At 41.9% G+C, this 15,755-nt stretch overlaps 1 protein-coding gene across 7 annotated transcripts in view; it reads right to left on the bottom strand.

The window, feature by feature from the left end:
- LOC139554851 (rho guanine nucleotide exchange factor 2-like) overlaps positions 1-15,755 on the bottom strand; it is a 107,753-nt gene that overhangs the window by 19,378 nt on the left and 72,620 nt on the right. For 5 of the 7 annotated variants that reach the window (XM_071368032.1, XM_071368031.1, XM_071368033.1 and 2 more), the window contains 10 exons: positions 14,088-14,213; positions 13,041-13,158; positions 12,675-12,751; positions 12,208-12,379; positions 10,337-10,413; positions 9,943-10,115; positions 9,792-9,859; positions 8,456-8,650; positions 4,500-4,598; positions 4,347-4,396 (listed from right to left, as the gene is read on the bottom strand). In XM_071368032.1, coding sequence (XP_071224133.1) covers positions 4,347-4,396; positions 4,500-4,598; positions 8,456-8,650; positions 9,792-9,859; positions 9,943-10,115; positions 10,337-10,413; positions 12,208-12,379; positions 12,675-12,751; positions 13,041-13,158; positions 14,088-14,213 — 1,155 coding nt within the window. Of the gene's footprint in view, positions 1-4,346; positions 4,397-4,499; positions 4,599-8,455; positions 8,651-8,674; positions 9,258-9,791; positions 9,860-9,942; positions 10,116-10,336; positions 10,414-12,207; positions 12,380-12,674; positions 12,752-13,040; positions 13,159-14,087; positions 14,214-15,755 lie in introns of those variants that run through there. The other 2 variants (XM_071368035.1, XM_071368037.1) reach the window with 2 other exon arrangements.

Genomic DNA, 15,755 nt, shown 5'->3' with positions numbered 1-15,755 from the left:
GCCATGGATACTCCATGGCACTGTCTGAAACAGAGCTGTCAAGCTATAAAAACTTAGAGTGGAAGACTCATGAATAACGGACGCCTTCACTTGAAACTTCAAACATAAGGTCACATTCATTAGGCACCAAACAGAAATCGGACTGAAACAGGGAGGGACTACATGGACAATTTTTGTTTTCCATTGCAAATGCCCTAATGCAATGATTCACAAACTTTTTCACTAGGGCCAGGGCTCTAGACTAACTTTTTCAGTTGATGGCACCAGCACATGATTTGGTCACACCAATGATGACCTGACCTGTGTTCCATAATGTACACGCATTCCATACAGAACCAGGCTAATGATGATCTTTTAAAGTAGCATGCCGTTGCAGGGCTTGACATTAAGGCAAATTTGCCCGTGGCACACCAGGCCAGTGCCAACTGAAAGCTACTGGCCCGAATGAAAAGAATACTGGCCCGGGAAAGCAGATGATGCGCACATCATTTACATGTTATATTTAATTTTCAGGCTGAGTAAGTAGTCTATAGCCTATAATGACCTACCCTGCATTCACAAAATTACATTTTACATTGATTGTTTGGAGGAGAAAAAACTCTACCCGTTGCGCAATCTCAAAAAGGGTGTTATTGTCAGCGATTTTGAACAGTCACTCTATAGTTATTGGACCCTATAAAATCAATTTTATCTTTTAGAAAATTCTGTTTTCCCGGGTTAGATTTTTCCCGACTTTCATTCTCAAAATCACACTTATTTTTTAATAGAAAAACTTGTCTACAACAATGCTTAAACCACATCAGGAGACCACTTTTGAGGTCTGGGAACAATTATAATTTGGAGGGTGTAGTTGCTCTTTCATTCAATTGCACACCTAGCAAGAGACTTGTGTTTGGATAGCTTTGTTTTTGTACTGTACAATGGCTACATGTGATGGCAGAGTTTGCAAAACAAATGCCCAGCAATTGATACAAATCATCATGATATATTTCTGCCAGGGTGTAGTTTCCCTTTAATTCAACTGTGCACCTATCAAGAGACCGTTGTGTTTGGCTAGCGGTGTTTTTGTACTGTACAATGTATAATGTAGTTTTGATGTGATGGCAGAGTTTGCAAAACAAATGCCCCACGATTGATACTAATCATCATGATATCATTCTGCCAGGTAGCTCTACTTTGCAGTCAAACTTTAATTGGAAAGTTTTTTGGGGAAAGTGCATGATGAGTGCATGATGACTGATTTGTGCATTGCAAAGATTCAACCAAGACTTCGGACCAAACCTTTTGAATACCTGGTCTGCATATCAATTGTTGCATACCGATTACTGGTTGAATAAATATTAATAAAAATAAAAGCTAATTGTGAACCAAAAACTAACATGACCAGCTACATTTATTTCACTGGCACCAAAGTGACCAATAAAAAATTGGTGTCTCACTGCTAATTCAAAGGGTCCCCCACACGTCACGTCTATTTCTATGGGCACAACCACAGTTCACGACACAAACTGTCCACACCCATCTTGTTAGCAAAGATAACAATTTGCTGGTTTAAAGTTAATTTCCTGCAATTCTATACATTTTGCCATGTCTTATTTGTGTTTATGTGATATGGGTTACTCAAACATTACAATAAAATCAATATGCTAAAAAACCTAGCCAAAAAATGTTAGCTGACATGGACTAGTTGATCTGGACATTTCTAACAAGTTATAAATAGTATCTCTCTAATGTCTGCAATGACTGACTCCCTGCCAGCCCTGTCGACCCCTCGCACCCTTACATTTGGGAACCACTGCTCTAATGAACATGACCCAGCTTTAAGTGATCATAAGCCTATATTAAAAATTACTAGAACTGCTAATCTATCTTCAATATTTGTTTATTTGGGTTGACCAGTATGTAGGCAGGGATGTTGTCTACACCCATTTTGTCTTATGACAGACCTGGGGCTGTTGCCACCAGACATAAATCAATCTTAGACTAAAAGAAGCTGGATGATGACATGACACTGTAAAATGGCAAGCTAAACATGAACTTCAGTCTGCAATGTTATTGGCACAATTAACCTTCATAACTGGATTGATTTATCTCTGTGGTGCCACTCGTATGACAAATCAGGGCCATAACCTCATAAGCACTTAAATATCACTGCGGGCATCCTCTTCAAATATCAACGATGGTACAAACCCCTATTTCTATTTAGGGCACCTCCAGAGTGTAATATGGAATTGAACCCTGCCAATGAAAAGTATATAGTAAATAACTATCACTATCAAATTTCCGTTTGATCAGTTAGTTGAAGCATGGTGCTACCAACACAGGGGCTGTTGGTTTGAATCCTACTACACCGGCTCTGACGCTCGTCGGATGTGGCAGGGCTTGCAAACTATCACGGATTACAAATGGAAACCCAGGAGTGCGCTGTCCAGTGATGCAAGCTTACCAGACGAGCTAAATACCTTCTATGCTCGCTTCGAGGCTAGCAACCCGAACCATGCATGAGAGCACCAGCTGTCCCGGACGGCAGGGCGAGAGGACCCTGGGATTAAACACCTCCCTCTGCAACTGTATCCTGGACTTCCTGACGGGCCGCCCCCAGGTGGTGAGGGTAGGTAACAACACCGTCACGGTGACCCTCAACACAGGGGCCCCTCAGGGGTGTGTGCTTAGTCCCCTCATGTACTCCCTGTTCACCTTCACCCAGAACTGCGTGGCCGTGTGCATAACCTCAATATCATCATTAAGTCTGCCAACACGATGGTAGTACGCCTGATCACCTGGCAGTGTGGTTCCAGGAAAACAACCTCTCCCTCAATGTCAGCAAGACAAAGGAGCTGATCATGGACTACAGGAAATGGAGGGGCGAGCACTCCCACATCCACATCAACGGAGCTGTAGTGGAGCAGGTTGAGAGCTTCAAGTTCCTCGGTATCCACATCACTAAGGAATCGTCATGGTCCACACACACCAACACAGACGTGAATAGGGCACAACAACGTCTCTTGAAAAGAGTCGGCATGTGCACTCAAAAAGTTCTACAGCTGCACCATTGAGAGCATCTTGACTGGCTGCATCACCGCCTAGTATGGCAACTGCTTGGCATCCCACTGCAAGGTGCAAGGGTAGTGCGTAACGCCCAGTACATCACTGGGGCCGAGCTCCGTGCCATCCAGGACCTCTATACTAGGCGTTATCAGAGGAAGGCCCAAAATGGTTAAAGACTCCAGCCAACAAAGTCATAGACTGTTCTTTCTGCTACTGCACGGCATGCGGTACCGATGTCTGGAACCAACAGGACCCTGAACACCTTCTACCCTCAAGCCATAAGACTGCTAAATAGTTAACGAATAGCTACCCAGACAATCTGCATTGACCGTTTTTGCATGAACTCTTTTGACTCACATACTCTGCTGCTACTGTTCATATATCCTGTTGCCTAGTTACTTTATCCCTACCTGCATGTACAGTACAGTCAAAAGTTTGGACATACCTACTCATTCAAGGGTTTTTCTTTATTTTTACTATTTTCTACATTGTAGAATAATAGTGAAGACATCAAAACTATGATAAAACACATATGTAATATTGTAGTAACCAAAAAAGTGTTAAACAAATCAAAATATATTCTATATTTTAGATTCTTCAAAGTAGCACGCTTTGCCTTGATGACAGCTTTGCACACTCTTGGCATTCTTTAAACCAGCTTCTCCTGGAATGCTTTTCCAACAGTTTTGAAGGAGTTCCCACATATGCTGAGCTCTTGTTGGCTGCTTTTCCTTCACTCTGCAGTCCAACTCATCCCAAACCATCTCAATTTGGTTGAGGTCGGGTGATTGTGGAGGCCAGGTCATCTGATGCAGCAATCCATCACTCTCCTTCTTGGTCAAATAGCCCTTACACAGCCTGGAGGTGTGTTGGGTCAACTTTTGACTGGTACTGTACATATCTACTTCAATTACCTCGTACCCCTGCACATCGACTCGGTACTGGTTCCCCGTGTATATAGCCAAGTTATCATTACTCATTGTGTATTTATTCCTCGTGTTATAATTGTTCTATTATTTCAATGTTATTCTCTCTGTACAGTTGGAAAGGGCCCATAAGTAAGCATTTCACTGTTAGTCTACACCTTGATTTGATTCCCACACATGAACCATGCTCACAATGAGCAATCTTGCCTGCGTCCTGAAGACTTCTGTTAGCTTCCCGAGCTAAGGACTTGGCTTTACTGTAGCTCAGTGCATGACTTTAGCTTGGCTTTGTGGCGCATGGGAGACCTTGGTTCTAAGCCTGGTCGACCAAAGTAAATGACCATATTATTATTATTATTTTTAGGACCTCACCTTTGCTGCTGGGGACCCGTGCGTTCCATTGACAACCACCTCCTGACCGTCTACAAACAAACACAACGGTCACTCAATGATCATTGCTCACAGTGCTATGGAGTCTAGACTAGTATACAACTTGTCAATCAATGGCACAAAGGAGTCACTCACTGATCACTAGCGCCCCTGTGTGGTTCGGGTGACCGTTGAAACTGCAGGCCAGAGGCATTTCAAAGGTGGAGCCCAGTAGTAGCTCACTCAGCCTATCCACTGGGAGACACAAAGACAGACAACACATCATCAGTGCCTTAACAAAATGTATGGTGCATTCATTTTAACTCACCTACGACACAGCGTTGGTCGAGTTTTGACATGTTAGACCATTCCATTGCTCGTAAAGTGAACTCTACGCCCACCCGGGGCACCGCCCACAAGGAAAAGATATAGAAAGATGTTCTACCTGGAACTTCTAAGTAATACATATGGCAGCAAATACAGAAACAAGATTAATTTAAAAAAATCATGAACATTTAAATAAGAATCTTGTATGGCAGAAGAAGATTATTTGTACAATAATCTAACAAATAATATAATAAGTATCTGGTCAAATATTTATCTCAACAATCATTCTCTCTGATAGCACATTGGTAGTAGTCAGTGACACATATCATAGCTAAGCAAGGCTGGGCTTGGTTAAAATCCTGGATTGGAGAGTAAAGGGATACCTTTAGATAAATCAACTGTCCAGTAGGAGGTGCTGCCCAGCCTATTGTTTTCTTACCATGGAAACTCATTCTTGAAAATGAATCTACAAATATTGTATTTTTCTGATAGTAATTGCCATCGTTTTTTATATGTTGACTTATAGAAAAAATGTGGAACCTATAAGGAAAGCATTTATTTTGTAGAGGTTACATTATCAGACATACACTTTTCTTATAACATTAATTGATGACTCATACGGTTTAATTCATTTATTTTGTCTCAAATATGTCATAACATATCTATGTGGGAAAATGACCAACATCATGTATTCGGCTGGGGGTCCACAAGGAGAGGTTTGAGAATTATTGACATAAGTCGGAAGTCAGAAGTTTACATACACCTTAGCCAAATTCATTTAAACTCAGATTTTCACAATTCCTGACATTCCTCGTAAAAATTCCCTGTCTTAGGTCAGTTAGGATCACCACTTTATTTTAAGAATATGAAGCGTCAGAATAATAGTAGAGAATGATTTATTGCATCTTTAACTTTTTTTCGTCACAGTCCCATGGGGTCCGAGGTTTACAGACACTCAATTGGTATTTGGGAGCATTGCCTTTAAATTGTTTAAAGGGCTTTGTGATGGCCACTCCAATACCTTGACTTTGTTGTCCTTAAGCTATTTTGCCACAACTTTGGAAGTATCTTGGGGTCATTGTCCATTTGGAAGACCCATTTGCAACCAAGCTTTAACTTCCTGACTGATGTCTTGAGATGTTGCTTCAATATATCCACATTATTTTCCTCCTCATGATGCCATCTATTTTGTGAAGTGCACCAGTCCCTCCTGCAGCAAAGCACCACAACAACATGATGCTGCCACCCCCGTGCTTCACGGTTGGGATGGTGTTCTTCGGCTTGCAAGCCTCCCCCTTTTTCCTCAAAACATAACGATGGTCATTATGGCCAAACAGTTCTATTTTTGTTTAATCAGACCTGAGGACATTTCTCCAAAAAGTACGATACTTTTCCCCATGTGCAGTTGCAAACCATAGTTTGGCTTTTTTATGGCGGTTTTGGAGCAGTGGCTTCTTCCTTGCTAAGTGGCCTTTCGGGTTTTGTCGATATAGGACTAGTTTTACTGTGGATATAGATCATTTTGTACCTGTATCCTCCAGCATCTTCACACGGTCCTTTGCTGTTGTTATGGGATTGATTTGCACTTTTCGCACCAAAGTACGTTCATCTCTAGGACACAGAACGCGTCTCCTTCCTGAGTGGTATGACGGCTGCGTGTTCCCATGGTGTTTATACTTGCATACTATTATTTGTACAGATGAACGTGCTACCTTCAGGCATTTGGAAATTGCTCCAAATGATGAACCAGACTTGTGGAGGTCTACAATTTTTTCTCTGAGGTCTTGGCTGATTTCTTTAGATTTTCCCATGATGTCAAGTAAAGAGGCACTGCGTTTGAAGGTAGGCCTTGAAATACATCAACAGGTACACCTCCAATTGACTCAAATTATGTCAATTAGCCTATCAGAAGCTTCTAAAGCCATGGCATCATTTTCGGGAATTTTCCAAGCTGTTTAAAGGCACAGTCAACTTAGTGTATGTAAACCTCTGACCCACTGGAATTGTGATAACGTGAATTATAAGTGAAATAATCTGTCTGTAAACAATTGTTGGAAAAATGACTTGTGTCATGCACAAAGTAGATGTCCTAACTGACTTGCCAAAACTATAGTTAACAAGACATTTGTGGAGTGGTTGAAAAACAAGTTTTAATGAGTCAAAACTAAGTGTATGTAAACTTCCGACATCAACTGTACACTACTGACATATAAGGTAAAACATACCATTTTACCAGATTATTTGTAAAAGAAAATGTTTTAAGTAATCTTCTCCTGCCATACAAGATTCTTATTTGATTTGTATGATTGTTTTCCATATGGGCGGGCAAGCTAAAACAAATGTACACTGTCAGAATCCAGACTCAATGGAAAGAAAGCACCCCATGACATTTCACATGCATTTAGCACTTTCTATGGTATAGTGCTCAAGGAATGACATTCCCTGAGAGCAACATTAGCCTAGGGGTTGACAGCCACTTCAAATTTAACATTGGATATTCATAAACATACACATGATACCCATTGAAGACATTGCTATCTTCACTATATGTAGGGAGGGAACTGGACAACTGTACACGTCAATCAATGTCTGGGTGATGATGAGTTGATAGTTTGCTGTTTGTGTAAATGTAAATGTAGCTCGAAGGCTTTGAAAAAGAAGTTCTGATCTTTAATTGTACAGACAGTACACAATTCAAATGTCTGTTTGACTGTTCCAAGTCAAGTAAAACTGTAATGTAAGCCAACCAGTGGCCTTCTATGAAGGAAACTTTGAAGTCAGTCATCTAAAATGTATGGCATGTTTGGCAACTTCACCACCACCATGACAGCCATTTTGTGGCAACACATTGCACATGCATCCGTAGAATAGTGAGTAAAGGAATAGCGACAGTTGATGCTTAGACTAAGTGCATTGCCAAGTACAACTGAAAACATGCCAAGGCATTTCATAACTGCCATAATTCAACTTTGAAGTATCGTTGCAGTCAGTTAAGTGGAAGCACAGTAGCAGTTGCATTTCTGCATTTAAACAGGCTATTTGCGCTTCTCCATCTTTATCTCCTGTCTGCTTATTTTCCTCTCTAGTCTTGCTCTCCTCTCTGTTTCAACATCTCCCTTTAACGCGCTCCCTCTTATCACCCTCTCTATATTTTCCTGTTTCTCCTCTCTTCCAGTCTAACCCTCTCTAAATCTGCTTAAAGGCCCAGTGCACTCAAAATTATGTTTTCCCTGTGTTCTGTATCATATTGTACAACAGCTGATGAAACTAAAACTGTAAAAGTGTGAACAAATATGATCAGTGTTATTTCTTGATAGTTGCTAGTTGAAAATACAATTTACATCAGGTTTTGCATAGGTGGAGTTGTGACTTGCCTGGTAACATCACCAGGCGATATAAGTTAAGATAACAATAACAAAGAGTTCCAAACCTCTCTGACAACAGCTAGTCTTCAGGTTACATATGCTTCCTATTTGGACCCTTCAATTAGGTAGATCCGCAGACCACTCCCAGACAGTCCTAGCAAAACTTTTGCTTGATAATGAGTTATTTTTGCTAAAAAAGCAACTTAAGTTGACAATTTTTATGGAAAACTGTTAGGTAATAAATTGTTACCCAGAAATTATTTGATATTGAGATCAAAAACTGCTGCACTGGTCCTTTAACAACTCTCTTGCGCTCTACCACTCTTGCTCTCCCTTGCCCTAACTCTATATCGCCCCCCTCTCCCTCACTCTGCTCCCACCCCCTCTCCTTGCCCCCCACTCCCTCCACCAACCCCTCACCCTCTGCGATGGCATCAGTGAGCAATCTCTCGCCGAGTGGCGCATGGGGCGTTTCGGCTCGGAACAGGTTCCGGGAGTTGGGGCCCCCCGGCAGCATGACCTCCTGACCCCCCGTCACCTCAGCCAGGTCCGAGAACAAGGTGACCCGCTCCTGGAGCAGCTCCAGCACCTCCCGGTCCTTCTGCTGGATGTCCGCTGGAAGGAGAGATGAAAGTGGAAAGAGGAAGATGGGAGGGTGGGGTGGGGGGATGGAGGGGGGGGGGGAGAAAGAAAGAGATGGAGTCGGGAGAAAGAAGGAAAGAGTCGAGAGAAAGCGGGAAGGAATGAGAGAAAGAGAGGGGGAGGGAAAGAGGAGGGGGAGAGAGGGAAATACTGATTTGATGCTCTTCCTAAAGACCTCTTGACTTAACAGTGGGGGCAATCATATTCACACATTGTTCAGTTGGATGTAGGCTATAAGTGAGAGATTGAGAAAAGGAAGAAGGGAGAGAGAAAAGAGGGAGAGATAAAGAGAGAGAAAAAAAAAAGTATGGGAATAAAAGATACAAGTGAGCAAGAAAGATGAGAGAGTCCAAGAGAGTGAAATTGAGAGACAGAAAAGCTGTGATGGAAAGATAGAGTTTGACGAGCTCCTCCACTGGGATTGAGTAGGAGGCAGGCTTCACACTTGTCCTCCTACACACAGAGTGAGAATTGCACGTTGTACTGTAGGCACCATGTAGAGAGAGGGAGAGATAGAGGGGGGGTGAAGAGGAAGGGAGAGAGAGAAAGGGAGAGGTGGAGAGAGACAGAGATAAGAGAGCTTGAAAGGGAGACATGTAAATAGAGAAAGGAAGGAATGGAGATGGTCAAAGGGGTTGATAGAGAAAGAACGATGGAGAAGGGTAGAAAGGAAGACAGATAGACAGAGGGTTATGTAGAGAAGAAGTGAAACAGAGTTCTTATGTGCAAACAAGTGTGTTTATACCTACATCAGATCGAATCAAAGTGTATTGGCCACGTACACAGATCTGCAGGTGTTATAGCAGGTAGAGTAAAACGCTTATGTTACTAGTTCCAACAGTGCAGTAGAATACAACACAAATACACAAATAATAAAAAATCTAAACAAGAAATCAAGAAATTATCCAGAATATGAAACAAAGGGTTCAGGTCTGGGAAATCGAATTTGTGGTGATTTTTATAGGCGATCTAATGTCCAGAAGTTCTTATTGGAAATTATACCATAAACGTCCTGAGCAAATAAAGTAATAAATAGGGCCGCCGTGTATGTCGGCGCAATCTTGCCATCCCTACGTTACATATAGATCTGTATGAGTGTGTGTTCATTGCTGACCTTTCAGTCGTCTCAGAAGGGCCTTGTCTTCAGTCTCTATGAGTGGGAACTCTTCCCTGGAAGGACAACTGCAGAGACAGAAAAGATAGTGAGTATATGAGCAGTTTTTGTGTGTCTCTGTGTGTGTGTGTGTGTGTGTTTATGTATATACCTGCTGACAGTGTGCTGTATGATGCGTATCCAGGTGTTCTTGTCATCTTTTGAGGCAGCATGGACCTCGTACATCTCCGGAGGGGAGGAGTCACTGATGAGGAAGAGCCCTCGTTCCTGATTGGCTATCTCCCTAATCATGAGGTTCTGCAGGGAGAGGACCGGAGACTTGTCCTGAAAAGAGAAAGAAGGGGAGTTGCTATACTCCCTGACCTTCCATATAGTATATTCAATTGTGACGAAACAAGTCTCTCTATATTCAAGTGTTTTTTGTTTTATGTATTTCTCAGTGTGTGTGTGTGTGTGTGTGTGTGTGTGTGTGTGTGTGTGTGTGTGTGTGTGTGTGTGTGTGTGTGTGTGTGTGTGTGTGTGTGTGTGTGTGTGTGTGTGCTTACTAGACAAGGGAAGATGAACCTCTGGTCTTTTTCCTGTAGGAACACTAGGATGTCGGTCATCAGCAGGACCTGCACATCTAAACACACACACACACACACACAAAAGAAAAACCTTTAAAACATGAGTAAGCAACACGTTTTGGGGATAGTTCCATCCCCTACAGTGCCTTCAGAAAGTATTCACAACCCTGGACTTTTTTCCAATTTTGTTGTGTTATAGCCTGAATTTAAAATGGATTCAATTGAGATATTTTGTCACTGGCCTACACACAATAAATACCCCATTATGTCAAAGTGGAATTATGTTTTTCAACAAAAAAAATGAAAAGCTGAAATGTCTTGAGTCAATAAGTATTCAAACCCTTTGTTATGGCAAGCCTAAATAAGTTCAGGAGTAAACATTTGCTTAACAAATCACATAATAAGTTGCATGGACTCACTCTGTGTACAATAATAGTGTTTAACATGTTTGAGTGACTACCCCACACATACAATTATCTGTAAGGTCCCTCAGTCAAGCAGTTAATTTCAAGTACAGATTCAACCAAAAATACAAGGGAGGTTTTCCATTGCCTCGCAAAGAAGGGCACCTAATGGTAGATGGGTAAAAAAAAAGAAAGAAAAGCAGACACTGAATTTTCCTTTGAGCATGGTGAATTTAGTAATTAGACTTTGGATGGTGTATCAATACATCCAGTCACTATAAAGATACAGGCGTCCTTCCTAACTCAGTTGCCGGAGAGGAAGGAAACCACTTAGGGATTTCACCATGAGGCCAATGTTTTAAACAGCTACACAGTTACAGAGTTTAATGGCTGTGATAGGGGAAAACTGAGGATGGATCAACAACATTGTAGTTACTCCACAATACTAACCTAATTGACAGAGTGAAAAGAAAGAAGCCTGTACATAATAAAAAATATAGCAAAACATGCATCTAGTTTGCAACAAGGCAATAAAGTAATACTGCAAAAAATGTGGAAAAGAAATTAACTTTTTGTCCTGAATACAAAGTGTTATGTTTGAGGCAAATCCAATACAACACATTACTGAGTACCACTTTCCATATTTTCAAGCATAGTGGTGGCTGCATCATGTTACGGGTATGCTTGTAATCATTAAGACTGGGGAGTTTTTCAGGGTAAAAATGAAACAACGGAGCTAAGCACAGGAAAAATCATGGAGGAAAACCTGGTTCGGTCTGGGAGATGAATTTACCTTTCAGCAGGACAATAACCTAAAACACAAGGCCAAATCTTCACTGGAGTTGCTTACCAAGAAGACAGTGAATGTTCTGAGTTACAGTTTTGACTTAAATCTACTTGAAAATATATGGCAAGACCTGACAATGGTTGTCTAGAAATGATCAACAACCAATTTGACAGAGCTTGAAGAATTTTGAAAATAATAAATGGGCAAATGTTGCACAATCCAGATGTGCAAAGCTCTTAGAGACTTACACAGAAAGACTCGCAGCTGTAATCGCTGCCAAAGGTACTTCTACAAAGTATTGACTCAGGGGTGTGAATACTTATGTAAATGAGATATTGCTGTATTCAATTTTCAATAAATTAGCAAACATTTCTAAAAACATGTTTTCACTTTGTCATTATGGGGTATTGTGTGTAGATGGGCGAGAAAGAAAATATATTTAATCCATTTTGAATTCAGGTTGTAACACAACAAAATGTGGAATAAGTCAAGAGGTATGAATACTTTCTGAAGGCACTGTACAAACTTACTTGACAAATTAAGCTAGTGGAGTCTGGTTACCATGTGTTTGATACTGTTCCATTCAAGTCATTACAAAGTCCCTGTCCTCAGCCTCCACTGACACACACAGACCCTTCCACTCACACACACACACGCACCTTTGAGCCTGGACCCAGGGGTCTTCCAGAGCAGCGTTCCCTCATGGATGAGTCTCCTGCGGAGCAACTCTCCTCCCCTGAACAGGCCCCCGTCCCTCACCTTGGCCTCGACCCGTGGGTCCAGCCTGGCCCGGATCTCCTGCAGCCGATGAGTCCGCTCCAGCTCCATCACCTGGACAGCAGGGTCATGTTCATTAGGCACTGATTGGAAGCAAACGAACTGAGAATCACCCATTTCCGTGCACTAATGAACACAACCCTGGTTCACAATAGTGTTAGTGTGCAATACATTTTCTGCGCTGTGTAATTGTATATTTCTCATAGTAAAAGGACGGGTTTATAGATAAAGTGTGGGAAGTCAAAATGATGTCCTTTATTTCAGTCTGACTAACAGGTGCTGGTTCATGTCAGAATTGATCTCAGTGATAACTTGAGTAAATCAAACTATAAATGGATGAATAAAGCACCTGCTGGTCCACTGAGCTGAGTAGCTCCCTGATCTGGGTCAGAGACTGGGTCAGACAGGAGGCCTCCTCTTCATTGTCTGGGGGGGGGGGGGTGAGAGAGAGAGAGAGAATATAAGGTGGATAGACATATTATTAGTAGTGCTGATTTTTACCATGCTCCGTCATTGACTTTAAAGACCCTGTGCTTTTAGTTAGTTCTGAGGAACTAACTCACCTCATGATATAAAAAGCTGGCATAGTTCGGCTACATTTTTTTACACCCCACGTAACTGTTTGCCCCCAACAATATATTTCAGTCTAAAGTGAGGATGACTTTGATATATCACCCTCGCCCCTGCTTTCGTATCAACAGGGTGTTTTTCTCACCCTTGGTGTTGTCAAGGATACGCTGGATGAGGACAGGGTACTTGGTGATGCGTTGCGTGACCAACAGGATGCACTCCTGGACGCCATGGCGACGCAACAGGTGACCCCGACACACCCGCTGAACAGAGAGCGAGGAAGAGAGGGTGAAAGAGAGATGAGAGGGTGAACGAGAGATGAAAGGTGAACGAGACAGAAGGGAGAGAGAGAAGGATAGAGTTAGTGTGAAAGAGAGCAGGAAAGCGTGTGAGAGAGAAAAGAGAAGGAGAGTGAAAGAGAGGGTATACGAGCGAAAGAGCAGAAGGGAAGAAATGAATATGAACAAGACAAAAAGAGTTGAGAAGAGACAGGAAAAGCAGCAAACACAAGAGAGATGGTTGGAAAAAAACAAATATCTGTGTTTTGTAATGCAATCAAGAGCAAATCATATTTTTAACCGAAATTCTAGAGACGTCACTCGATACGAATGATACAACTTCAAAACTAGCTTGAAGAGCTTTAAATCTAAACGAAAGATAAAACATACAATTTACAATAGAAAAATATCAAATAAAACATGATATTGTACAGAGTACAAATTATTAATTGGATAGGTGCCAGTAACAAAAGGCAAGGTTAGCAAAATAAACGGTAATGCAACTCCAACTCCTCACAGTTCAGAACACTCATTATCAGTTAACACACAAGTGCACACACATTCCCATTGGCCTATTTTTCTTTCTATGTGCCCCCTCTCTCACTCTCTCTCTCTGCTAAGGAAGGTGAAACGACCAAATATTATGATCATCGCAAGTAAGACCTTCGTAACGGTGACAAAAATGTGGGTTTAATGAAAAATTACGAAAACACAAAAGCTCTCCCTCTGTCGTTCACTCTACTCCCCCCCCCCCCCCCCCTTCAATTTGAATTCAAGGTTTTTTATTGACAGGAAATACATTCTGTGAATAGTTCCAAAGCATTCCAAAAAGCATTGTTTTAGAAAAAAAAAATTACATTAAGTCTCATTACTCATTCTATCCGTCTTGTTTTTCCCTTCTCCCTCTGTCTTACCCGTATGAAGTACTGGAACCTCTTGTCTCTAGCCAGCAGCTCCTTGTACAGCTTGACAGCCTTCAGGTGGCGGCTGCAGAACTCAGCGTAGGTCTTTCTCATCTCGTCAGCACACTGGCCCGAGAACTGAGAGAAACAATCCGTCAATCAAATCAAATATATTTAAAGTACCCTGGCCTAGACACCAAAGTCCAATCAGAAGCAGAGTGGCTAGGATCAACTCCCTAGAAGGAAGAAACCTCGATAGGAACCAGGGGAGGTCCATACTCCTATGGCTGTACAGTGTAGTTAAGATTACATATGACCATCAAGGCCAGATAGTTTCTCAAGTCTACAAAGAATGAATGACCCATTAGGATGGGTGGGCCTAGTGGTTAAAGCGTTGGGCCAGTAACCGAAAGGTTGCTAGATTGAATCCCCGAGCTGACAAGGTAAAAATCTGTCGTTCTGGACAAGGCAGTTAACCCACTGTTCCTAGGCCGTCATTGTAAATAAGAATTTGTTCTTAACTGACTTGCCTAGTTAAATAAAGGTTTAATAAAAAAATATATATTTTTAAAATTAATTTCTTTTTATTTCACCTTTATTTAACCAGGTAGGCAAGTTGAGAACAAGTTCTCATTTACAACTGCGACCTGGCCAAGATAAAGCAAAGCTGTTCGACACATACAACAACACAGAGTTACACATGGAATAAACAAACATACAGTCAATAATACAGTAGAAAAAAAGGAAGTATGCACAGTGTGTGCAAATGAGGTAAGATAAGGGAGGTGAGGCAATAAAATAGGCCATAGTGGCGAGGTAATTTCGATATAGCAATTAAACACTAGAGAGGTAGATGTGCAGAAGATGAATGTGCAAGTAGAGATACTGGGGTGCAAAGGAGCAAAAATAAATAAATAAATACAGTATGGGGATGAGGTAGTTGGATGGACTATTTACAGATGGGCTATGTACAGGTGCAATGATCTGTGAGCTGCTCTGATAGCTGGTGCTTGAAGTTAGTGGGGGAGATAAGAGTCTCCAACTTCAGCGATTTTTGCAGTTCGTTCCAGTCATTGGCAGCAGAGAACTGGAAGGAAAGGCGGTTAAAGGAGGAATTGGCTTTGGGGGAGACCAGTGAAATATACCTGCTGGAGCGCGTGTGCTGAGGGTGGGTGCTGCTATGGTGACCAATGAACTGAGATAAGGCGGGGCTTTACCTAGCAAAAACTTGCCGATGACCTGGAGCCAGTGGGTTTGGCGACGAATATGAAGCGAGGGCCAGCCAACGAGAGCATACAGGTCGCAGTGGTGGGTAGTATATGGGGCTTTGGTGACAAAACAGATGGCACTGTGATAGACTGCATCCAATTTGTTGAGTAGAGTGTTGGAGGCTATTTTGTAAATGACATCGCCGAAGTCGAGGATCGGTAGGATAGTCACGAGGGTATGTTTGGCAGCATGAGTTTTACGAGGGTATGTTTGGCAGCATGAGTGAAGGATGCTTTGTTTGCGAAATAGGAAGCCGATTCTAGATTTAATTTTGGATTGGAGATGCTTAACGTGGGTCTGGAAGGAGAGTTTACAGTCTAACCAGACACCTAGGTATTTGTAGTTAGTTAGCAGTGTCCAAAGAAGGGCCAGAAGTATACAGAATGGTGTCGTCTGCGTAGAGGTGAATCA

The sequence above is a fragment of the Salvelinus alpinus genome, chromosome 26 (genome assembly GCF_045679555.1).
Source record: "Salvelinus alpinus chromosome 26, SLU_Salpinus.1, whole genome shotgun sequence".
NCBI classification, from domain to species: Eukaryota; Metazoa; Chordata; class Actinopteri; order Salmoniformes; family Salmonidae; genus Salvelinus; species Salvelinus alpinus.
Note: the sequence above shows the minus strand (reverse complement) of the source record. Positions and strands in the feature narration are given on the sequence as shown.